Source organism: Ananas comosus, linkage group 12 (assembly GCF_001540865.1).
Source record: "Ananas comosus cultivar F153 linkage group 12, ASM154086v1, whole genome shotgun sequence".
Lineage (NCBI taxonomy): Eukaryota > Viridiplantae > Streptophyta > Magnoliopsida > Poales > Bromeliaceae > Ananas > Ananas comosus.
Window position 1 is genome coordinate 1,487,810 of NC_033632.1, and position 25,125 is coordinate 1,512,934.

At 35.8% G+C, this 25,125-nt stretch overlaps 4 protein-coding genes across 5 annotated transcripts in view; 1 reads left to right on the forward strand and 3 right to left on the reverse strand.

The window, feature by feature from the left end:
• Nucleotides 1,852-4,679, reverse strand: LOC109718906 (ras-related protein Rab2BV). 2 transcript variants are annotated; one of them, XM_020245379.1, is made up of 4 exons: nt 4,501-4,679; nt 4,172-4,379; nt 2,544-2,801; nt 1,885-2,428 (listed from the first exon to the last, which is right to left on the reverse strand). In XM_020245379.1, exons 2-4 carry the CDS (start codon nt 4,334-4,336, stop codon nt 2,201-2,203), a joined length of 651 nt encoding a protein of 216 aa, XP_020100968.1. In that variant the 5' UTR covers nt 4,337-4,379; nt 4,501-4,679; the 3' UTR covers nt 1,885-2,200. The 2 variants fall into 2 exon arrangements, with proteins under 2 accessions (XP_020100969.1, XP_020100968.1); XM_020245380.1 differs by lacking the exon at nt 4,501-4,679 and having other exon boundaries at nt 1,852-2,428; nt 4,172-4,372.
• LOC109718907 lies at nt 9,794-11,007 on the reverse strand. The gene is made up of 2 exons (XM_020245382.1): nt 10,774-11,007; nt 9,794-10,684 (listed from the first exon to the last, which is right to left on the reverse strand). The coding sequence occupies exons 1-2, from the start codon at nt 10,958-10,960 to the stop codon at nt 10,290-10,292; spliced, it is 582 nt and encodes a 193-aa protein (XP_020100971.1). The 5' UTR covers nt 10,961-11,007; the 3' UTR covers nt 9,794-10,289.
• LOC109718090 (DIMBOA UDP-glucosyltransferase BX8-like) lies at nt 17,785-19,797 on the forward strand. Its single transcript, XM_020244108.1, has 2 exons — nt 17,785-18,455; nt 18,577-19,797. Exons 1-2 carry the CDS (start codon nt 17,924-17,926, stop codon nt 19,470-19,472), a joined length of 1,428 nt encoding a protein of 475 aa, XP_020099697.1. The 5' UTR covers nt 17,785-17,923; the 3' UTR covers nt 19,473-19,797.
• The window catches only part of LOC109718433 (DIMBOA UDP-glucosyltransferase BX8-like), a 5,889-nt gene continuing 1,188 nt past the window's right edge, over nt 20,425-25,125 (reverse strand). The window contains exon 2 of the mRNA XM_020244677.1: nt 20,425-21,332. Within this exon, the coding sequence (XP_020100266.1) occupies nt 20,425-21,332 (908 nt within the window). The remainder of the gene's footprint in view (nt 21,333-25,125) is intronic.

The window sequence follows — 25,125 nt, forward strand, 5'->3', positions numbered from 1 at the left end:
AATTTTAGATATAGTACTATTTTGAATATGTTGAATTTAAATGTCTAAATTTAGAAATTTAAATTTAAATTAGAGGAATTTTGTATTACTATTTTAAAAAATTTTAATATTGGTAAATGTTTAAATTCAACATATTTTAATGTGTTTAAGAAATTTTAAAATCCTCTATTCTAGACATTAATTTTGTATCACTAGTTTAAAAAACAATTGAATTTAGATAAATATTTAATTTCAACATAGTTAACATGCTTAGAAAAATTAGAATTTTTCTAGTTTAGACATTAATTTTGCATCACTATTTAATTTTTTTTAATATAGGTAAATATTTAAATTCAGTATATTTAAAGAGTTTCCCTGGTGATTGATTGTCTTCTTTGGGTGAAATACTGTTGCCACAGATACCATGTACAAAATACTTACTCTTATAATTGAACACAATTTGAAGTTTAAACAATTTATACCGAAAGATTTAAACTAACAACAGAAGTCCAAGACCGACCGTCCCTAGAGCAAGTGGTAAAGGGCTTGATGGTTGGTATTCGAGACCCAAGTTCGAATCCTAGTTGATTCACATTTATTGCTAAGTTTATTTATAAATGAAATAAACGAAGCAGGTAGCGTGCTATCTATCTCTCAAAAAAAAAAAAAAAAAAAAAAATCAATAGAAGCCCAAGTGTGGCACAACTAACAGTTTCATCATCAGTAACATGTAGATAAGAATGTTAGGGACAACCACTACTTCGTTAGAAGATGTGACTCAAGAGATAAGATAATGCTAGAGACAACCACTACTTAGATGGAGTAACTCCAGAAGCAGAGAAAAGATTTCTCCAGACTAGTTTAAATTCATTACTAGTCCTTAACAATTCTCATGCTTTCGCACGTGCCCAAAGGATGGTGAGAGCCGAGATATAGCTAAAGAACCATGCGAAAAGAGCAAGCGCTGCAGAGGTGGTGTAGTGGCTGCATGCGGTCTCCTTGTACCTGCACGAATTCGCGCCTCTTCGTAGGAGCGACGCCACCGCCGTGAGCTTGCGAATAGTGCGGCAGCGGACAAACTTTTTATGCGGTGTGAGCATATAGTACTGTCGCAGCGACGGCAACAACAACAACGGCGGTGGTAATGGTGCAGATCGATTGGGGCGGTGGTGGGTTAGTAGCATAAAATGGTGAGCGCAGGAGGTGGAAGTGGTGGCTAAACATAGCATTTACTATGAAGTATGAACCATTGCATGCCTCATATTTTGATGCAGGCAAGGAGGGAAGTGATAGAGCTTCAGTATGCATATGCGTGTAGTCGTCGCGTTATATAATGAAGAGAACGAACATACACTGTATAAATATAATGAAGGATTGTTGCATCCGGGTAAAGGAAATACGGGAATGTGTAAATGATCCACAATGTATTGTTTTAGCAATAGGCAAATAAAAAATTAGATATGTTTTTTTAACTATAATAAAAATTAAAAAGAATTGTGAAGTTGCAAAGCAGGAGTTCTAATGCAAATACGTTACATTTACACAACAAAATCTATTCCAGAGAATTTTATATAATGCTTACTCTAAAAGCAGCACTCAACAATACTACACCGTAAATTAGAGCCAAACTGCAGGCCCTAAAATAAGTTTTAATTTAACGCTCAAACCTTCTGAAAACTTTCATTTTTAGGCCTAGTTTGTAACGGGGTGGTTATAGGCGGCACTCTATGCACTTGAACTCGGAACGATCAAACTCAGTAAACATAAAGTATTCCAATAAACAGAACCAGCATACTTCGCTGCAATTTCATATATTGTATAATGAACTAAATAGTACTATTGCTATTTAGAGGAAAACTCAACAGGAAAACATGAAAAAATTGGATTGTTATGGGATTGAACAAGTTAAAGAGCACAACAGAGGACACCAAATCATTCAATTTTGAACACATTATTCAATATAGTCATTCTAAAGGATTTGCTATTAAAAGCTAAGCACAAGAAACGGAAGGAAAAAAAATAATAATAATAGCCAACACTCTGCATTACACCAAAGTTATCTAACCTTCTGAAAAAAAATCTCTTCTATGAGCTCCTGCCTGAATCAGATAACGCACACACAATAGAAAGGAGAAATGAAGAACCGAGTAATCTACACCACCAATTGAAAATTCTCTAAAGACCAAATTTTGTTCTCTTCTTTGGGAGGAAAGAAATTTACCTAAGTAGAGCAGCATGTTCTCCTTGCACCCCCCGACGAATCGGTGACGTTGATCGTAGTCCCTTGGATCGGAGGGCCGGCATTTCCCGCCGCCTCTTGCGCGGCGAGAGCCTTCTTGCTTATTATGTGGTAAATCTCAGTTAGGATTGTTTGAAAAGCTTTCTCGATGTTAAATGCCTCCAATGCCGAGGTCTCCAGGAACGAGAGCCCCTCCTTCTCGGCCAAAACCTGTGTGGCAAAAATTATATACTTTAAGACCTCAGAAAAGTGATAATTTCATGGACAGCCTCCAGAAGCTAAAGAAATAGTACAAACATATACTATAAAATCAGAATTTTCATACCTGAGCATCATCCTCAGAGACAGATCGTAGATGGTTGAGATCGGACTTGTTACCAACCATCATGATGACTATGTTGGAGTCCGCGTGGTCGCGGAGCTCACGCAGCCACCTCTGCACATTTTCGAATGTCTGTTTCTTTGTAATGTCGTAGACAAGGAGGGCACCCACTGCCCCACGATAGTACGCGCTAGTTATGGCGCGGTAGCGTTCTTGGCCAGCAGTATCCCATATTTGGGCCTTGATTGTTTTCCCTTCTATCTGCAACAATAGTTGATGAACTAAATTTAGAAAAGGAAAACATCTAAGTAAAGGAATCGGTATAGCAAGGTAATGACTGATAATTAACTTTTAATTTTTCAAATATTCAATTATTTGTTCCTTTCTAAGTAACAAGCACTATATTTTTTGAGAGATGTAACAAGCACTATATTGCACAAACTCAGATAGTGGTATATGCAGGAAAATTTTATTTTACATATATATGCATATCCCAAAGGACTAAATGGAAGCATAACAGAGCATCGGACAGTAGTTATTAGATAAAAGAGCAGGAGGAAGATCATAATAGTTTGGATCAAATCAACTTGTGCAGATCCAATATGAGATCATTGAGAACATAATGAACATCGTCAAGATCCAAATGAGATCATCAAGAGCATAATGGCAGATTCCCTATAGTAATGGTAGGGAAGGTGAAAAGCTCACAAGGAAAATTCATTTAAATCAACAGAAAAACCGACAAGATAAGAAGATATATCATTGATTAATAGAGTTTCACAACCATCCAGGATCAGAATACTTCCAATAAAACTATGATATTATAAGCTTCCTTGATTAAGTATCTTAAAAGACTATGTTGTAACAACAGCGACAGCAAACAAACACCGACCGTCCCTAGAGCAAGTGGCAAAGGGCTTGGTGGTTGGTACCCGAGACCTAAGTTCGAATCCTAGTTGATTCACATTTCTAGCTAAGTTTATTTCTAAATGAAATAAACGAAGCGGGTAGCGTGCTACCTTTCTCTCTCAAAAAAAAAAAAAAAGACAGCAAACAAACTTTTTATCTCTAGTATTACACAGATCTACTTCTGCAACCTCCACATAACCTTCTATATACTTTTCAAAAACTAAGACTGCAGTCGCTTCTACTAGACAAGATTGTAATTCCATCTATCCCCTTCCTGAAATTCCCTTTTAAAGGGAAAATTCTCAATTTGTCTGCACCTGTAGATAAGGCTTAAATATGATCGATCATTTTCAATCATTTTCTCATACATGCCTATATGTCTCATTTATAATGTTGCTGATCTATCTGTATCTCCCACGCGAGATCCTGATAAATTTAATAACACACATGCCATTCTCCACTAGCAAATTGCATGGAATTAGAGGAATAAAATGCTCTTTCGAGAGAGTTCACCATTGGATTTAGTTAAATTTCACCTTCGCAACATCTAAACACACTAAAATTCGAATCAAAACAATAATAAATTAATCAAATGACGAGTAATTGATATTATAATTAACAATTATTCGGTAGATCCTATCAATAGTTATTAACGGAACAACAGTTTAAAATCAAAGGGTTAAATTGACCAAAAGAAACTGATCGGAGAAGGAAGGGTGGACCTGAAGCGTCCGGGTGGCGAATTCGACGCCGATGGTGGATTTGGACTCCAAGCAAAACTCGTTGCGCGTGAATCTCGAGAGGATGTTGGATTTACCCACGCCCGAGTCGCCGATGAGGACGATTTTGAAAAGGTAATCGTACTCGTGATCCACTCGGTGCGCCATTTCTCCTCCTCCTCCTCGATTCTCCTCCCCTAAACCCTAGGATCTGGATGAGATCCAATCAAAACAACACCAAAATCAACAGAGACCGATAGAGACCGATCGATCGAAGCAAAAACAGAATTGAAAACGGAGGGATCTGAGATCTGGGACCGGAGAAACCCTACCTGATGCGGGATCCGATCGGAGAAGCGAACACTCGGGGATTGGAGCGATCAATGGGAACGCGAGAGAGAGAGAGAGAGAGAGAGAGAGAGAGGTGTGGGGTTCCACGACGACCGGTGACGAGGGAACGGAAGAGAGCGAAGAAAGGGCATCTAAATTCTGAAACGGCCTACACGAATTTTTGGCGCATTAATATAAAAAAGAAAAAATAAAATAAAAACACCCGCATAATTTTTCCTCATTGTTCAAATCTTTTGACCGTATAATTTTTTAGGAGTGTTATCTCTACACTCCATTTGGACCATTTGTAACATCATATTTTATATTTTATGTCCTTCAAATTTAAGTGTTAATTTCTTTAAACATGCTAAAAATTCTATAAAAATAAGTAATTTTGTATTATTTTTGAAAAGTTGGTATTTGCATTTATACCCTTGCTAGAGGTATGTAACCAAAAAATTTAAATTAATAAAGTTTACATAAATACTAATTCTACAAAAAAAATTAATATGTAGGCAGAGCTATGATTTTATAGTCAGCAGTGTGTGAATTTTCAGTTATGTATCGAAATTCACTATCGACATCGTTTAATATAATTTGTGTGATTTAACTATCTTAAAACATTCTTATTATTTTTCAACACTACTTATTAGGTAATTAATATATTTTCAGAATTTGTTTAGTTATAATATTTACATTTTCACCACTTGCTGTATTTGTAAATAATATTTAAAATTTACAAATTATATTTGTTAAATAATTTAAATACTTTTGGGGAAAAAAATTATTATCTCTTTCACATTTGGGCATGTTTTAATTTTCGAGCATGCTAGTGAAAAAAGACAAAAGTGGAGGACCTTTTGGTGTTAGTGGTTTGACCTACCTTTATTTTTAATTTTTTTTCTTTCGTTTTTGGAAAGTGCTTTATGACGAGGGGTAAGAAGGTAATTTTAGATTACTAATAGTATAATAATACAATAATAATACCCATGATTCTACCGAATTAATGTGTAAAATAAAATTTTTGTTTAAAATTGGTAAAAATGCGTGGAGAGGCTTATAACTATACTTATTTGAAACTGGTTCCAGGAGCTTTTATGTGTCTTTGATGGACACTTTTTTGAATTTCCAATTACTTTAATTTAATTTATTTATATTATTTGAATCACAAATTTTTGTTAGATTATCAGTATTTTTAGAAAAGATTTTAACTCTAATTATTTTTTAACTAGAGAAAATACATATTTATTAACAAGCAACGGCCAATGACCAATTAAACTATAAAAAAAAAGTCGACCAATCATAATAAGCGTTTGTGATTTGTGGGTGGAAGGAAAGTCACGTACCATATTATGACACAACAAAATATTGCTGGAAGAAGACGGTGAGTGATTCATCGGACGTTGGCATCTTAACGGGCGACAGCTCGCTCAGATTCTCTTCTCCTTCTGTCCTTGGCATGCCCCATGCCAGGTGATCATTTGCATGGACGCAGCAAATTCTCTCGGTCCCCACACAAAGATGATGAGCAAATTAATGCTATATATATGTACAAGCATACAGGTTCTCCAGAATACTCTCTTTAGCGCTCTATCTGTTGTGCGATCCTAACTTACATATGAAAAAATTCAAAATATAGCATATGACAAGGCAGCTAATGTGATTCCCGGCTTTTCAAAAAGTCATTCATCGTAAGATTATTCTAATCCTAATACACTTAACTCTTTTAGCTTTTTAGATTTAACCATCCCCCAAAATGTTATAGTCGGATTAAGATTTAGTCCTAATTAATAATGTAACACTCTGAGAATTTAAAATAGTTCTATATATGAGATATAATAGGGCTAATTTTTTGACCCGGTTATAATATTTTAGTCAACGATTAGATCCAAAAGGTTAAAAGAGTTGAGCGTGCTAGAACTATAATAGTTTTAGGATGGGTGACCCTCTGGGAAGCGAGACATCACAATTGATTTCAGAACAAATTTCCAGCAGGAAGTTTGCGATGAGTCTCGGCTGAAACAGGATTATGCAACAGATAGAGCGATGCTGATGACTGTTATGGATGGACATCGCCTAATACTTGATACTTGTTAGTGTGCCTGACGAAAATGTCAGGGTTTAAAGGGAGAGGAACGTAACACCCCGAGGAAGAAACATTACACCTCGAGGATTTACAATAGTCCTATATATAAAATATAATAGGGTTAAACCTTTTAATCCGATTATAATATCTTGCGATGATTAGACCCAAGAAGTTAAAAGAGTTAAGCATATTAAGAGTAGAGTAATCCTATGATTGTTGACCCCGACCAGTAGCTTAACCAAACGACTATGCTTTAACTTCTTCCTCATAAATTGTTTATTAATGGGGGGTTGGACAAACATGAGACTTAACCACCACAAAAATGTTTTGGCTATTTATAAAGTCTCTTAATTATCATTTTCTTTATTTCTTATTATAATTACCATTTTATCCACATATTACATTTCTTTCTTTGTAACCTATGTATGTCGACTATTTAATAAAAAACTTTATAGAACTTGGTAAGAAGTGGGTAGGAACTTAGTGAGAAGTGGGTACGGTGCTACTACTCTAATGAAATTGCTCTAGAATAATTGAATTGGATGGTTTAATTTAAAAGAGTTCCAAAGTGATCGAGTCACATGCACCATTGCTTCATTATGAATAGTTTAGCTTACTCCCACGTCATGCATAAGCCTCTAAATTATACAATCACGGGAGCCGTCCCTCCACTAACCGCACTTTAGTAGTTTTTCTATTGTATTAATTAAGCTACAACCACTTCGAGCTACATGAAATTAAGAATATATATATATATATATAGAGAGAGCTAGGCTACTATACTATATCTATAGTACCGAGCTCCGGTACTATAGTGTTGATTTTCGATCTTAGGGCGTTCAAATCAACGATCCACACCGCTAAAATTGATTTAGGGTATTTAAAGTTTCTAGAAATAAAATTATATATTTTTTCGACATAGTTTACTTTATGATCAAACTATTTCAAAATTGTCAATTTTTAATGGCTATTATGACGAGTTTTGAGTTTAACGGTGTAGAAGAATCTAAATTTCTTCAAATTTTGATAGAAAATACTTTAAACTATATAGATTAAGGTTAACATTCTTGATCTTGAATTTAAAAGTCCTATGCTCAAATTTTAAAGATTATTCAATTTTCACCGTCCATTTTAATATAATTTATTTACTAAGTAAACGATATCGAAAAAAACTAAAATTTTATTCTTAAAAAATTCATATACCCTAGATCATATTTAACGGTATGGATCGTTAATTTGAATACCCTAAGATCGAAAACAAATACTATAGTATCGGAGCTCGGTACTATAGATAGTATAGTAGTCTAATTCTATATACATATATCCTGTTCGACTAATGTTATCCATCTACTCAATTGAATACATACATACGCGAGATGCATTTGAAAGCAACTGCTATGTTTGGAGTACATTTTGTTATTCTTAATTTGCGACTTACGCCTGCGCAATTGTGATGATCATCTATTTTATTCAAAAAGGTTTGAATCTAATGTAATTTTTTATGATCGACCTACTTAACAAGCTTATCGTTGTTTCACAACTTTTTAGCACGGAAAGGGCTTAAGAAACCGAGCATCAGTGTCAACTTGCCCATCTTGTGCCGTCATTTGAGAGCTCGCAAAAACCTCTTTACTAGTGTTAATATATAATTCTAAATTTATTTTCTATTAGATTTTTTTTTAATAAGTATGCATAAGTATGAGTGTTAATATATATTTCTGAACCGTTTGTTATTAGATTGATCTTTTGAATAATAGTTAGTGTTAAAAAAAACTTCAAATATCATTCATGTTATTTCACACTTTCTTACTTTAGTACCATATGGTTTAAAGTGTATCACTTTCTGATTTTATTTTATTTTTTTTGTTATCCCCTCCACTAACTTTTTTCATTAAATCAATGATAAAATTAAAACTAAAAAGTACTAAAATGAATATTTGATAAATTTAGATGAGATATTGAAACTTTTTTATATATAATTAATGAAATATTAACGGAGGAGCTGACGAAAAAAAAAAAATAAAACCACAGAATATTAAATTAATACACTTTAAATTATAGAATACTAAAGTAAAAAAATGCCAAATTATAAAAATGATATTTGAAGCTTACCCCTAAGGCCCTGTTTGGATGCATAGTTAAAAAACTCCATGGAATTTTTTTTCTATGGTTTTGGTCTAAATGAAATACGGAATCCTGTAACTACAAAAAAATTCCACAGCTTCATTTTTAAGTTGTTTGGATACATATCATACAATTCCACAGTATTTATAACAATTAAATTTCTAAAATTTTAAAATTCAAAATTCAAAACTCAAAATTCAAAATTCAAAATTCAAAATTTAAAAATAAAATTTTAAAAATTAAAAATAAAAATTCAAAATATAAAATTAAAATTTAAAATTTAAAATTTAAAAAGTAAATTAGATTTTATGTTTTAAATTTGAATTTTGAAATTTGGAATTTGAAATTTCAAATTTGAAATTTGAAACTTTAAAATTTAAAACTTAAAGTATACCATTTAAACTTTAAATTTTGAAATTTAAAAAATCTATAATTAAAATTTTAAATTTCAAATTTAATAATTTATAAATTTACATATTTATAAATTTAAAATTTTAAATTTAAGTTTAAATTTAAATTTTGAAGATTGAAAATTAAAAATTAAAAATAAAATTAAAATTTGAAATTTGAAATTTGAAATTTGAACTTTTTGAAATTTGAAATTTGAAATTTGAAATTTTAAAATTGAAAATTGAAAATTGAAAATTGAAAATTGAAAATTGAAATTTGAAATTTGAAATTTGAAATTTGAAGTTTTTGAAATTTAAAATTTAAAATTTAAATTTTGAAGTTTTTGAAATTTGAAATTTGAAATTTAAATTTTGAAATTTAAAATCAAAATTAAATTTGAATTTTAAAATTTTAAAATTTGAAATCTAAAATTTTATGTTGAAATTTAAAATTTAAAAATTAATACATCTTTGGTAGCCCAAAATGGTGGAATTTTTTTCCTTTGGTTAAAGTTGATTGTAAGTTTACTCCATTTTTTGGAGTATAGTATAACTATACTCCAAAAATTACTTCATTTTTTTTTCTTCCAAACGCTTCATAGGATTATTTTCCTACCAGCGTAGCATAGTTTAACTATGCTACGTTTTTAGAGGTATCCAAACGGGGCCTAAGTGTTATTCAAAAACTTAATAGGATAGAAAAAGGTGTCATAGTCTCATAGAGGCAAATATTTAAAAACTTGTACAGTATGACGCGTGGTGGCTTTTAGGAGACACGCCCAATAATCTTTGTTTCTTTTATTGATGCATGGTCGGCGTTGAAAGTTCTAGTTCGATTAAGTTCAAATCTTTTTACACCAAGCTCCCTAAGAACTTTTCGAAATAGCCTTAATTAATTAATTAATTAGATGCACATGGAACTGTTCTCTTTTTTTCTTCTCTTTTAATTTTCTTCTTTTTTGATTTGTAAATAAGCCACACACAAGAATATTTGGTCCTTTTGCATTCAAAATCAAATTATATATTAAATTGAATAAAATGAACATAACGACCTAATTGTTTGCCAATAATAGTAGAGTTAGACAAGGATAAAATAAGATGCCAATATGCAAGGAAACTGGGGATATGAAATTCGTATTTATATATAGTGTCTACTCCATGACATAAATGAGGATTAATTCTCGATACAAATTCAACGAGTAAAAGCGTACAGAACGATACCAACGTAGATCAGCATGGCCGACGGGACGAGGGTGAGGAGTACAACGACGGCGGCGACGGCGGCGACGCCACCTTCGCCACCGTGGCAGCCGATCCTCCCGAGCCTCACCTGCACCAGGTTTACGAGGGCAACCATCAGGAACCCGACGGCGAACGTCGACCCTGCGGCGGAGGCGACGATCCCCGCGCGCAGCACCGCCCGGTTGATCCGGGCAGTGGAGGCGGCAGACCGGGGGGCGGCGCACCGGCAGGTCACGGCCTGCTTGAGGCATAGGGCTATGATGCTGGAGAAAAGGAAGCAGGCGAAGGCGACAACGTGGCAGGTGACAAGATGTTCAACTGTGCGAACTCCGGTGCTGCACTTGTCTACTCGTGTTGAATATAAAATATAAAAATACTGTTATTCAGCGACAAAATTATTTTTGAAAGATAATTATTATTTGACAATTCTCGACCTTTGCCACCAGAGGAGGAGGGGTTCCAGGTGAGGCCGACGAAGGCGGCGAAGGTGAAGAGGGAGTTGGCATGGAGGATGCCGTCGAGAGCAGTGACGTGGATGGCAGTGGAGCCGCCATTGGGGCCGGCAACGGAGGTCGGGGTTCGGCCGCGGAGGATGGTGCTGGTGGTGGCGCCGCCGTCCATGAAGTGGTGTGGACTTTTTACTTCCCGCGCGCTATACTTCACGATGCCAAATCCTAGCGTTGCAAAAATTTCGATAGCGGAGAAAATTACCGACGCTTTTTAAATACGTCGGCGTAAACGCATATGTCGGCGAAGACTTTTTTTTTTTTTTTTTTTTTTAGTGAGCTGGTTGGAGAAATGGGAGCTAGGATTCGTGACTAGCCACGAGAAGTGCTTGATGAAAAGAACAAACAAAAGAAAAAAAAAAGTAAAAAGCAAAGAAGCTCGTGTTGGATGCAAATCACTTTTCAATGTAATTTAGTCGGATTAAATAAAATTAGTCCAGCAATTTAATTAGTTCTGTCTCAAATAAGCCCATTTTTTAGAACTTTTTGTTTATTTTAAGGGCGCCATTCTGATATAACATTTGTTTAAATTTATTTTAATCTAGTCCCTTCTTGAGTACACCTTTCAAGATTTAAAGATCCAAAATAAGCGATAAAATATATTCATGCATGAATATTCAAGTGTTTTTAATGCAATCAAGTCACTTATCATGTCCTTATTATAAGTGTTAAATATAAAAATATATAAACATCATTTTCTAACCGTTTATGTTTCAGAGTATAATAATTGTTTCACATGGTATCAGAACAGAAGGTTTTGAGTTCGAGTCACACAATACTCATAGTATTATTAATTTTCTCTCATTTAATTTAAATTCACGTCATGAGCCTAACAATAAGTCTCGAGCTCAAACACTACGGTTGTTTCACAGTATGCACTTTCACCAAAAATTAATTAATGAAATTTCAAAATTATTAGACATATGATATATGACTAAAATACAAGATTGATATTTCTTAAATTTTTTATGGAAAAAATATTTGAGACGAGATGTAAAGTTCAAGTGGGATTTGCATAGTAGAAGAAAAGCAAAAAGAATTAAAAAAAAAAAAAAAAAAAAAAAAACTTAGAATGGTGATCTTCTCTTTTTTTTTTATTTTATTAAGCCTTCTATAAATTAGCCGTCTTATAGAGTGTTAAAATTTAGGAAAAGAATTTTAAGATTTAAGCAAATGTTTAAAAATCAAATTTGAGATGAATCTCACGGTTCACCAAATTTGCTCAAAGAGATGTCATTGACAAAATCTCAATGATAGCACACAAGTAGTAGAACATTTGTTAACACTCATGCAGTAGACTTAATTAGATTTTAATAAATATATTTTACTTATAACTAATTTAATTCATTAATATCAACAGCTGCTGGAAAATGTTTTATAAAAGTGCTTCTCCATAATCCAAAATAATTTATTAGTGCTTCACTGTCTTGATTTTTGTATGATTTGGTAGTAGAGTTTGAAAGTTCTTTTGAATATTATGAGGTTTTAAATTGAGAATCAATAACTATTACAAAAGATAAAGGCTAGTGCTTTTGAATATAATTCTCTGCCTATAGTAAGAGCAGTGCACAATGGAAACAGTCTAGAATGCACCAGTTATATTACTGATGTGACATACTCTGCTAATCATATTATTTTTTTTGATTTATCCATCCCATTAGAATTATTAGAAATATTTTTATTGTACTTTTCTTTCAAAAAAAAAATTATACATTGACTGATTATTGATAATATGGTGATAAACTTTTTCATGTTTGGTGTAATTATAAAATTAAATATGTTTTAATAAAATATAATCTGAAAGATATAATTAGAAAATTAATTTCAAATTTTGGCGGTTATTGATCTGGGTAACTCTTATAAAAAATTGCTCGGACTTGGTTCACTTCAATTCGTGAAATGTAAAATGCATGACCATCTACTGGAACAAAATTATTCAATCACCAATTTAAGAAATTGAGAAAATAACTTATTAAAGAAAAAATAATTTTTATAATCTTTATTTAAGAAAAATAATTTGCTTCAAATAGTTAGTAGGCAAACCAATTATTCAATCAGATAATATTACCATAATTTTTATAAAATATTTTTCAAATAAATTCATACAAATATATAATTTGATATTTTTGACAATACATATGGCAAAATTTTATACCTTCACGTTCATAACTCATTTACCTAATAAATAATATATTAAAATAAATAAATCTTTTTACCATCCCAAGAGACAAAGTCCATAACCCATTTACCCAAGAAACAATATATTAAAAAAATTAAATTTCTTTATCTTCCCAAGAGACAAAAAGCAATTTCACTCCCCACATTGCACCTCTCTCTTCCCTAACTAATAAATTATCGCTTCATCTTTTCACCTTCCTAAAAAATAATATATTAAAAAAATAAATCTTTTCACTTTTTTTTAAAAAAAATTTATCTCTTTGTACCTCTCTCTCTCTCCTACCAATAGATCTCTTTTTCTATTCACCTTCTCAAGAAATAAAATATTAAAAAAATAAATTTTTTTACCTTTTCAAGAGATAATATACTAAAAAAATAAACTCCTCTCTCTTTCTCTCTCTTTCTCTTTTTCTCCCTCTACAAGATCCATGCTGTAACAACCCTGAAGAATAAATGGTAGAAGTAGTAGTAGCATTAGTAGTTAGATGTAGAAGAGGAGTAAAGGTAGCAGCTTTACTAGCTAGAAGAAGAATAAGTGGCAGCAGCAGGTGGAGAGGAGGAGGTGCGGCAGGTGGGCCGACGAGAAGCGTCTTCGAAGGGCTCAGGCGAGCTTAACGGAACAGTCGGGCGAGAGGTAGTCCGGGTGGAGCTCTGGTGGGGACGACGAAGCTAGGGCATCCTCAAAGCTCGGAGAGGGCGCTGGGATGTCCAATGGAGTCCATGGAGTTGGGGCGAAGAAGAGGACTGGCGGATCGAAGCTTCAGGATCTCGGAGCGGAGGCAAAACGCGAACCCAGTACCCGCAGGGTCGCGGATGATGCGGAGAAGAAGGAGTCCGACGCCGATTGCCCGTTTATAGGCGGATCGGGTGGGCCGAACCTCGGATCGGGTGCAATTAGCGAACCCAAGGCCCGCCGGGTAGCGGATGATGCGGATAAGGTCGAGCCCGATATCCAATCACCCGATTACATGATGCTCATGGACTTGTCAAGCCAACGGGGGCCCCATTACCACAGAATTAGCAGCCCATGAGGCCCATATCTCATATTAGCACTTTTGCTGTTTAGCCCTCAGATAGTAGTTAATTTTCCTTTCAGTTCAAGTCACCAAGTAGTATAAATGTCAAGTGTAATGTAAACAGGGATCTATCGATGAAATGAAATATTGCTTATCTTCTTCCCCAATCCTTCTCGAAACCCTTCTTTGCTTCTAAGCTCCCTAATTCTCCTCTCTCTTCTCTACTTCTAATCCCTACCCTTATCTCTCTGTATCTCTCTCTGTCTCTCTCTCATTCCCATCATCTCCCAATTCACGCTCCTCAATCCGAGGTCTCATCGGATCGCGATTGGGATCAGGTTGGTCACGCCATCATCCCGGTTAGCCATCCATCTCCATCGAGGGTTGCTAACAGGTCCGGTACATAACACATGCATCCTAACCAATAAGATTCTGAAAAATTCGAGATCACGAATCTCACGTCATTCTCACAAATTTTCTAAATTCGCTCTAGATTTGAAGAAATCTAATAAAAAAATCTAAATTTGGGTTTTGGAACTCTATAAATTCATGATGAGAAAGAAGCCAAGAGGGGATGGAGCGGACAGCCAATAGGGAATCCGCGAGGGCGCATGAGGAGAAACGCGTCCATACCTAGCCCACATCCATGTATTAACTTAAAAAAACAAAAGGAAAAAAAAGAATGCAGAGGGAGAAGAAGGAGAAGGAATATATATATATATATATATATATATATATATATATAGTTGTGCTGGTATGTTTATGAAAGCACGGAGGTCTCCGTGCTTTCAAGTTGTTTTTGATGTTCGGATTTTCGAATCGACGATCGGCTCCGTTAGAGTTGATCTAGAGTATTTGAAGTACATAGAAAATAAATTTTACGATTTTTCGATATCATTTGCCTAGTGATCGAAGGAGCTCAAAATCAATAATTTTAACGGCCGTGGTGAGCCGGTTGCAAGTTTAACAGTGTAGAAATATCGAAATCATATAAAATTTTGATAGAAAATTCTTTATACCTTATAAAACAAGATCAATAACTTTGATCTAAAATTTTAATGTCATATCGTCATATTTTATAAGATTTTTATTTTCAGCCGTTGATTTTAAGCCACTTCGATCAATAGGCAAATGATATCAAAAAATCATAAAATTTATTTTCTAAATAATTCAAATACTCTAAATCAAGTCTAACGGAGCCGATTGTCGATTCGAAAGTTCAAACATCGAAAATAAAATGAAAGCACGGAGCCTTCCGTGCTTCCATAAGCATCCTATATATAGTTGGCAGGGAGAAGTTGACACCGCCACCGCCGCTTATCTCCCGCCACTGCCGCTACCCTGCTGTTGCGAAGCCGCCGAGTCTGTCGTTGCCGCATCCACCGCCATAGTTGCTACCATCGACGCTAATGCCAACATCACCGACTCCGACGCAGCTGCAGCCGCAGCCGCAGCCGCGTCCCCCAGCTGACGCCGTCGAGGCAGAATCTTATTAAAAGCAAATAAAAAAAAGGAAAAAGGTGCGAAGCAGTTTTTTTTTTTTAAAAAAAAAATATACTATTTTTTACTCTCTAATTAGCTTTCCAATGAATTAAATTTTTTTAAAATTTTTTTAAATTATTTTATTTGAAACATAAACTCTTAATATTGGTTGGTAAATATTTTGATATTGGAAAGTTAACGATTTTTTTCGATATATTATATTTTTAATTTTTTTAAATAAATTTTTAATTTTTAATTTTTAATAATTATATATTAATTAATTAAAATTTTGTTTATTCGCAGCGAAGCGCGGATTTTATACTAGTTATGATCAATTTCACAATTTAGTCTTTTTATAATTGATTTTGATCTAATTTTTGAAACTTTATGTATAAATAAGTCTTTTTATAATTGAGCTTGACTTTATATTTTTTTTTTCTAAAAATTAAATAATAAAAAATATATATTATTTATATAATTATATATTTATATATATATAAATATATATATAAATATAAATTAAATAAATTATATAAATATAAAATATATGTATTCGAGCTGTTATCGAGCCGAACACGAGCGAGCTGACCCTGACTCGTGTTCGACTCGTTTATTAAACGAGCTGAAAAATAGCCAGCTCCATCTCACTCGTGTTCGGCGCGTTAACACCCCTAGCCTAGTTGGTTCTTCTTTATTAAACGAGCTGAAAAATTCTGCTCATATTCGGCTCATTTACTAAACGAACAATTCGATCTCGAGCTCATTTTAAATCGAACACAAGCTGGCTCACAAACAGTCGGTTAGATTGCCGTCCCTAGTTTGGACATCCACCCCTAGTTTAGACATCCATGTGCGATAGTATAGTTTAGACATCCATGTACGAGAAAAGGATGGAATCACATGCAGTGATCTTGTATCCCGAGCCTTCTATTTGAATATCAAAAAATATAATATTTTAAAATATGACAAGTTAGTTTTTCTACTTATTCAAATACAGGGCAAAACAATTTTAACTGCACTTAAATAAAAAAAAAAATTAATAAAAAGTTGAGTGCATCTTAGAGGCTATTTGGTTGCATTTATTTTCAACTGTATTACAGTTAAAAATACATACATCTATTAATTTTTTATTTGATTTGGTGCAGTTAGACCCAACTGCTGCAGTTGCATTTGTATGAGAAGACCCAACTACAGCAATTGGTACTGCAGCAAAATTGGCCGCAGTACCAACTGCAGTAGTTGAGCCGGAGTCCGCTCACCGATTAAAAAAATAAACAAAGTGTGAATTTTTTTTTCATACAATTCTTTTTTAGCTTTTTTTTCCAAAAATATATATTTATGAAATCTAATAGAATTTAGTAATATCTATTAGGATCAATAAATTTTTTTCATACGCTTCTTATTTTCCAGTTTGCTAATTTAATAATATCTTAATTTTTTTTTTGACCAAATTTATAATATATTTATATTTAAAATTTATTAAATTCATATATAATTTATAATACATAAATTATACATAGATATAAAAGTCTTAATTAATAATTAAAACATAATTACGTTATACTCAGAAGAGGTAATATCATATTTCTATCTAAAAATTAATAAAATTTATAAATATAAATCTAAATTGCAGACTACCAAACAGAAGAAATATAAGTGCAGCAATTGTAACTGTATAAAACCAAATAGACTAGATATAATTATGACTGCAGCATTTACAACTGTATGTACTTCAAACTATATTATTTTTGCAATTACATCCAACCAAACGGCCCCTTAAAGGGTAAGCTTTTTTAAATTTTATTAATTAGCCAGTATTTTTAATTTATTAATAAATTATATATTATTGCTTATATCATTTTAAAATTATAACTTGATTTAATTAATATTTGCAATTTATTTACTAGAAATATAACAGTGGAGACCTACCTCGGTTGATGTTGTAATATTTTGGTGCAAACTGATCCAGGCTGATCCTAAATCACACATCCATGTTATTTTTTATCTGCACGGGACATTGGCTGGAATTTTTTTTTTTTTTTTAAAAAAAAAACTCAACTCAAGTGCTTCTTATTTTGGGCACATGGGATAATGCAGTCTCGTATTATTTATTTATTTATTTTAAAATTTTATTAAGCCGACGACAACGAGACAAAGCTGGAATTTTCAACTTTTTGCTCATCTTCAGACTTCAGTATACCTAATCACTAAAATATTTGTAAAAAAAAATTTAATAAATATATAATTTTTCGGACCTATCACTTTGCAAATAGCGTTCACTGCACATCTCAACCCCTTCAGATGCGCCTTATCCTCTCTATCCATCGCCGCCGCAGCCGTCCCCTTTGTTCTTCTCCTCCTTCTCCGCCGCCTACAAGCTAGTCGGTCATAAAATTACCAAAATGCCCCGTCGGCAATTGCTCCTTTTCCCCCTCCCCTTCCAGGGCCACATCAACCCCATGTTCGAGCTCGCTGCGCTCCTCCACTCCCGCAGTGGCTGCAGCGGCGGCGGAGGAGGCGGAGGCGATGGGGTCGACTTCTCTATCACCATACTCCACACAACAACACACCCCATAACTTCCCCCATGCATCCATCCTACCGCTACGTGTCCTTGGCGCCCGTCGACGACGAACTTTCGAATAGCAACTGCGACCGCGAGCTCCCCCCGATCGTCGAAGACGTCGTGCTGCACATCTTCCACCTCAATGCGCGATTCGAAGCATCGTTCCGGGACCGGGTGGCGGCGATGCTGGAGGACGCCGAAGAGGAGCCGGTTGCGTGCGTGATCGCCGATGCGCACTGGTTCGCGGTGCACGCGGCGGCGAGGCGGCTCGGCGTCCCCAGCGTGGCGCTGCGGACCGGAAGCGCCGCGAGCTTCTGTAGCTTCATGGCGTACCCGCTTCTCATGCAGAAGGGGTATATTCCGGTCAAAGGTAAATGTGTGTGTATATAGGTTGTGACCAGTTAATCTCTCTCTCTCTCTCTCTTTCTCCCTCGTTTTTTTTCCCTTTTTGTAAAAAAATATCTACGCTTCAATTAATTATTTTGCGCCAGAATCTGAATTAAACGAGGCAGTGGAGGAGGTGCCCCCCATGCGGGTCCGAGACCTGCCCCGCGTGGACCAGAGCGACCCGGTCGCGGTCGCGGAGCTGCTAGCCAAAGTCGTCGCCGGAGTCCGAAACTCCTCGGGCCTCATCCTCAACGCCGCCGAATTAATGGAATCCGCTGAGGTCGACAAAATCCGGCGCGAACTTGCCCATATTCAGGTCTTTGCCATCGGCCCCCTCCACAAGTTCACACCCCTCGCCGCGCAGCCCAACCAGCTTCCCCCCGACCGCACCTGCCTCGCTTGGCTCGACGCGCAGCCCGCGGCCTCTGTCCTGTACGTCAGCTTCGGGAGCGTGGCCTCGCTTCCCGAGAAGCACTTCGTCGAAACGGCGTTCGGGCTCGCGCTCAGCGGCCGCGCTTTCCTGTGGGTGGTTCGCCCCGGCTCGGTCCGTGGGCCCCGCGGGGCGGCGGTCGAAACTAAGTTGCCGGAAGGGTTCGAGGAGACAACGCGTGGCAGGGGAAGGGTGGTGGAGTGGGCCCCGCAGCAGGAGGTGCTGCGGCACCGCGCGGTGGGCGCGTTCTGGACGCACTGCGGCTGGAACTCGACTCTGGAAGCGATCTCCGAGGGGGTGCCGCTGATCTGCGCGCCGCAGTTCGGGGACCAGATGGGGAACGCGCGGTACGCGACGCGCGTCTGGGGAATCGCGGCGGAGGTGGAGGGGGAGCTCTGGGAGCGGGGGAGAATCGCTGCGGTGATTAAGGCTGTGATGGAGGGGAGAGAGGGGGAGGAGATGCGAGAGAGGGCGAGGGAGTTGAAGCAGAAATTATCGGCGAGCGTGAGTAGAGGGGGGTCTTCTCATGCGGGCGCAGAAAGATTGGTGGAATATTTGAAAAGTTTGTAAAACATCAAGCGCGTTGGTCGCCGCACCTAATGTTTCAAAAAAATTGGCGTCTAATCGAGTTTGGTTCAGTCAATTAGACCTGGATATGGTTAATCAGTTTGGAACAATCAAGTCAGATTCGATAGGAATTGGGTTTTGCCTTGTTGTAGTCGAATTGACGGAGCACGCATCAAGTCCTACTGATTAATTAGATCGAGCCTAAATTCAGCTCGTGGGTCGGGTTCAACCTACATGTTATTCAGGTTTTGCGTAATTTTCATGTCTTAATTAATTATAGCTACTGATGCATTGGGTAATTGAAGTTACAATGGTTTAGTCGTGTCAAGCCTCAATTTATTGCCAGTGAAAGCGCTTGCTTAGTACGGGTTTGTTTAACGCTGCTATAAAATTGAGTGTTTTTAATAAACTATTACGTAACCGATCGTCCCTAAAGCAAGTGGCAAAAGACTTGGTGGTTGATACCCGAGGTTCCAAGTTCTAATCCTAGTCGATTCACATTTTCAGCTAAGTTTATTTCTTAATGAAATAAACGAAGCAGGTAGCGTGCTATCTATCTCTCTAAAAAAAATTACGTAAATAATAATATTAGAAAAGGTGTTGGTAGGAATAATTTTATCTGATTATTATAGATAACTGAGAACTACTATAAATTAGTGTTTGGGTATAAAGGAGGGACCCTTATTCCCAATACAAACGCTACCGTAGAAAACATTTTGTCCCACGACAATTTAACATTCCATAATTTATTAACAATTTATTTTATATATTATAATTTCATTACTTGAGATATTATTTTGTTATTCTACTTAATGATAGAATTATATATTAAAATTAAAATAAAATTATAATTTAGTTAAGTACTTTTTTGAATCACAAGGTGGAAAAAGAAAAATGAAAATTTTATAATTTTGAAAATTGGCTGCTGCAAGCCTGCAACCAAAGCGCACGAAGTTCACAAAGATTTCAAATAATCCACCAACCTCTCTGCGCCCGCATGAGAAGACCCCTCTCGGCTTACGCTGACCGCCAACTTCTGCTTCAACTCCCTCGCCCTCTCGCGAATCTCCCTCCCCTCTCTCCCCTCCATCACCGCCTTGATCACCGCCGCGATTCTCCCCCGCTCCCAGCGCCCCCCCTCCACCTCCGCCGCGATCCCCCAGACGCGCGTCGCGTACCGCGCGTTCCCCATCTGGTCCCCGAACCGCGGCGCGCAGATCAGCGGCACCCCCTCGGAGATCGCTTCGAATGTCGAGTTCCAGCCGCAGTGCGTCCAGAACGCGCCCACCGCGCGGTGCCGCAGCACCTCCTGCTGCGGGGCCCACTCCACCACCCTTCCCCTGCCACGCGTCATCTCCTCCAATCCTTCCAGCAACTTAGTTTCGACCGCCCCCCCGCGGGGCCCACGGACCGAGCCGGGGCGAACCACCCACAGGAAAGCGCGGCCGCTGAGCGCGAGCCCGAACGCCATTTCGACGAAGTGCTTTCCAGGAAGCGAGGCCAAGCTCCCGAAGCTGACGTACACGACCGAGGCCGCGGGCTGCGCGTCGAGCCAAGCGAGGCAGGTGCGGTCGGGGGGAAGCTGTCCGGGCTGCGCGGCGTGGGGTGTGAACTTGTGGAGGGGCCCGATGGCAAAGACGTGAATATGGGCAAGTTCGCGCCGAATTTTGTCGACCTCGGCGGATTCCATGGAGTCGGCGGCGTTGAGGATGAGGCCCGAGGAGTTTCGGACTCCGGCGACGACTTTCGCTAGCAGCTCCGCGAACAAGCCCGGGTCGCCCTCGTCCATGCGGAACAGGTCTCGGACACGCAGCGGGGGTAGCTCCTCCACTGCCTCGTTTAATTGAGATTCTTGTACCGAAACTATTGGAGAGCAAATATTTAGTTTTAAATTAATTTCCTCAATAATTAATCTTCCCATTAGTTGTAACCATTTCAGATTATAAAATATTATTAGTGTTCTTACAAATATTAAACTACCGTTTGGTTCGGGGTTAAGAAAAAACGAGTTATTTCAGGGATAGGGTTAAGATGAGGTTAGAGTATTTTTGTGTTTGGTTGGGGGTTTGAGTTAGTTCAGGATAGTGAAAAATAATGTTTGGTTGGAGTAGATGGGATAAAAAGAATAGTAGGTTATTATGAATAGAAAATAGTGTTTGTTTGGGGTTTGGTGGGGTTAGGTGGGATTAGCTAATCCGGAATAATTCATTTGAGGTAGGATTAACTAACCCAATCCATTTTTAGAAGTGTTTAGAAATAAAATAGGGGTTAAAGGGTTATTCCACCCCCTAACCCTGAATGATATTTTAGCCTCCGTTTGGTTCGGGGTTAAGGAAAAAGTAGCTATTCCAGGGATAGAGTTAAGTTCAGGGTTAAAGTGGGGTTAAAGTTTTTTTGTGTTTGGTTGGAGGTTGGAGTTAGTCTAGAATAATAAAAAATAGTGTTTGGTTGGAGAAGGTGGGATAAAAAGATAATGATTGATAAAGAAGGATAATGATTGGTTGGAGTATGTGTGATAAGAAAGATAGTGAGTTATTATGAATAGAAAATAGTGTTGGTTGGAGTTTGGTCGGGTTAGGTAAGGTTAGCTAACCCGGGATAATTTATTTGAGGTGGGGTTAGCTAACCCCATCCATTTTTTGGGATGTTTGGGGATAAAATGGGGGTTAAGGGGTTATTCCACCCCTTAACCCCCAACCAAACAAAGGCTTAGAGTTTGAAGGAAGGGTTAATTGCAAACAGGTCTCACTAAATATAGTGAATTGCAGATGTATTTCTGTAAAGTTCAATTTTTATAAATTATTCCTGTAAAAGTTCTAATATTTTAAGATAGATCCCTTTGCTTTGTTACCGTTAGAGAATACTTTATCCGAATTAATTTTTGACATTTTAAGAATATTAATATTATTATAATTTTTAGAGGGACATATTTGTGATTGTAAAATTAAAAATATAAAGTTTTCTAATAATTCTTTAACGATAATAAATCAAAAAGACATATATGAAAATATTAGATTTTTGCCGGAATAATTTATTAAAATTAAATTTTACAAAAATATATCTATAATTTACGCGGGAACCTGTATGTAATTGACTCTTGAAGGAATGCATCTATAATATTTTTAAATTTTAGAAAACTATATCAGAAATTGTCCCGAGCATATATGGAGTGGTCCCCATGCTGACAATGAAGCGGCGTACCGCATACATAGTCTACACAAAGCTACTCATACTTTTTTCTTTTTCTTTTCTTTTTTTAAGAAAAAAATAGCGTGCTTACTGTTTTATTTATTAAAAAGATTAATTAGGCTCTCGTACATTTTATTACTAGATGTAAAATTAATATTTATTAAATTTTTTTGGCTCATATTAATTTATTTATTTTATTATTTTTTACTAAAAATACTTTTATAAAGAATGTATATACTATATATATAGTTTTTTTTTATAGAGTCCTGTTTGGGAGTTCAAATTTGAACTTCACGCCCTTAATTTGGGATCAACAAAATAAAAAAGAAAAAAAAAGGTTTGCGATCTGTGACTGTGCAATTTTTTTTTTTTTTTGAGAGATAGATAGCACACTATCCGTTTCGTTTATTTCATTTAAAAATAAACTTAGCTGAAAATATGAATCAACTAGAAATCGAACTTTGGTCTCGGGTACCAACCGCCAAACCCTTTACCACTTGCTTTAGGGACGGTCGGTATGACTGTGCAATTTTGGCCCTATCTTTTTATATTTTCACACTTTTTTAAGATGCTAGGAGATTTTTGTCCGGAATTGAAACATTTCTTTTTCTAAAAAAATAATTAAAATATTAGATAAAAAATAACTTAAGGCCCTGCGTATGGTTGTTTCTCTTTTTCTTTTTCTTAATAGAATTTTTATACAAAATTATATAAGAGAAGATTATTTGTAATTTTTTATATTCAAAATATTTATTTAATAATAAAAAATTAAAAATTGAAAATATTTTTAAATGTATAAATTTTTTTAATAAATTATTTTATTATTTGATCGGTATGCATAATAAACTAGCGAATAACAATCATAAAAAAATAAATAAATGTTTTGTATTAAAAAATGTCACAACTTTGCCTAATAACACAAAAGTTTGTGGATATTTATAAGTGATACGAATGAAATGCACGACCTATATTTATATATCTCACATTTCTAACTTGTTGATCTTGTGGTTCAACTTGCGTACCAAAATCATTACTTGGACATATACTGGATTGCTTTTTTTTCTTTTCAAGCATTAAAATTCTGCAGTAAAAATCTAATTTTACAGCTGAAATCAAACGTAAGATTCTTACTATTTCTATTTTTGCCGATTACCAAAAACAAAAATTCAGGAGAAAGAGAGAGTGAGAGATAAATAGAAAGATCAAGCTATTTACAACCATATATATATATATATATAGAGAGGCTACTATGCTATCGGAAGCACGGAGCNATATATATATATATATATGGAGTCCGGTTATGGTGCTTGTAAAAGCACCAAGTATTTGGTGCTTGTAAATTTTTTACCGTTAGATCTACGTCTTTGATCATTTTCACCCGTTAGATTATACTATTCAACCAACTACTCACTCAACTCTAGGGGGCCCACATCATCCTAACCACACATCTCTTAATCCAATGGTGAAAAATCTACAAATACCAATAACTTGGTACTTTTAAAAGTATAGGAGCTCAATTCTATATATATGTATATATAGTTGAGCTAGAATACTTTCAAAAGTACCAAGATGGTGGTGTTTTTGAGTTTTTAGCCCTTGGACGGAGAGACGCAGGGTTGGGATGATGGTGATAGGTGGTGGTAGTAGGTGGTGGTAGGTGGAATAGTGTTTGATCTAAAAGGTATTAGTAATCAAGGAGTAGATCCAAGGGTTAGAAACCTAGAAGCATCAAGGAGTTGGTGTTTCTAAAAATATTCTAGCTCAATTATATATACATATATATATAGAGTTGGACCGGGCTACTATTAGTAGCAAAATTCCATTGTTGCTACTAGTTTTTTAGCCTTTGGATCAACTCTTTTCATCATTCTAACCATTGGATTAAATACTATAACCCAGTGGGAATCAGTCAACCCTAGGGGGACCACTCAATTTTAACTGACAAATATCATCCTAACCCTACAATTTTTCATCCAAGGATTAAAAACTTAATAGCAAAAAGAGCGTTTTACTATTAATAGTATTCTAGCATAATTCTATATATATATATATATATATATAGAGAGAGAGAGAGAGAGAGAGAGAGAGAGAGAGAGAGAGAGAAAGAGAGAGTGAGTGGTATGCTTCTAGAAATACGGAGCCTTCCATGCTTCCAAATCGTTTTCGATGTTGGACTTCGAATCGACGATCGGCTCCATTAAACTTGATCTAGAGTATTTGAAGTATCTAGAAAATAAATTTTGTGTTTTTCATATCATTTGCCTAGTGATCGAAGGAGCTCAAAATCAATAATTTTAATGGCCGTGGTGAGCCGTTTGCAAGCTTGACAGTATAGAAATATCCAAATTACTGAAATTTTGATAGAAAATTTTTATATTATATAAAATAAGATCAATATTTTTATCTAAAATTTTAGTGTCATATCATCATATTTTGTAAGATTTTTATTTTTAGCCGTTGCTTTTGA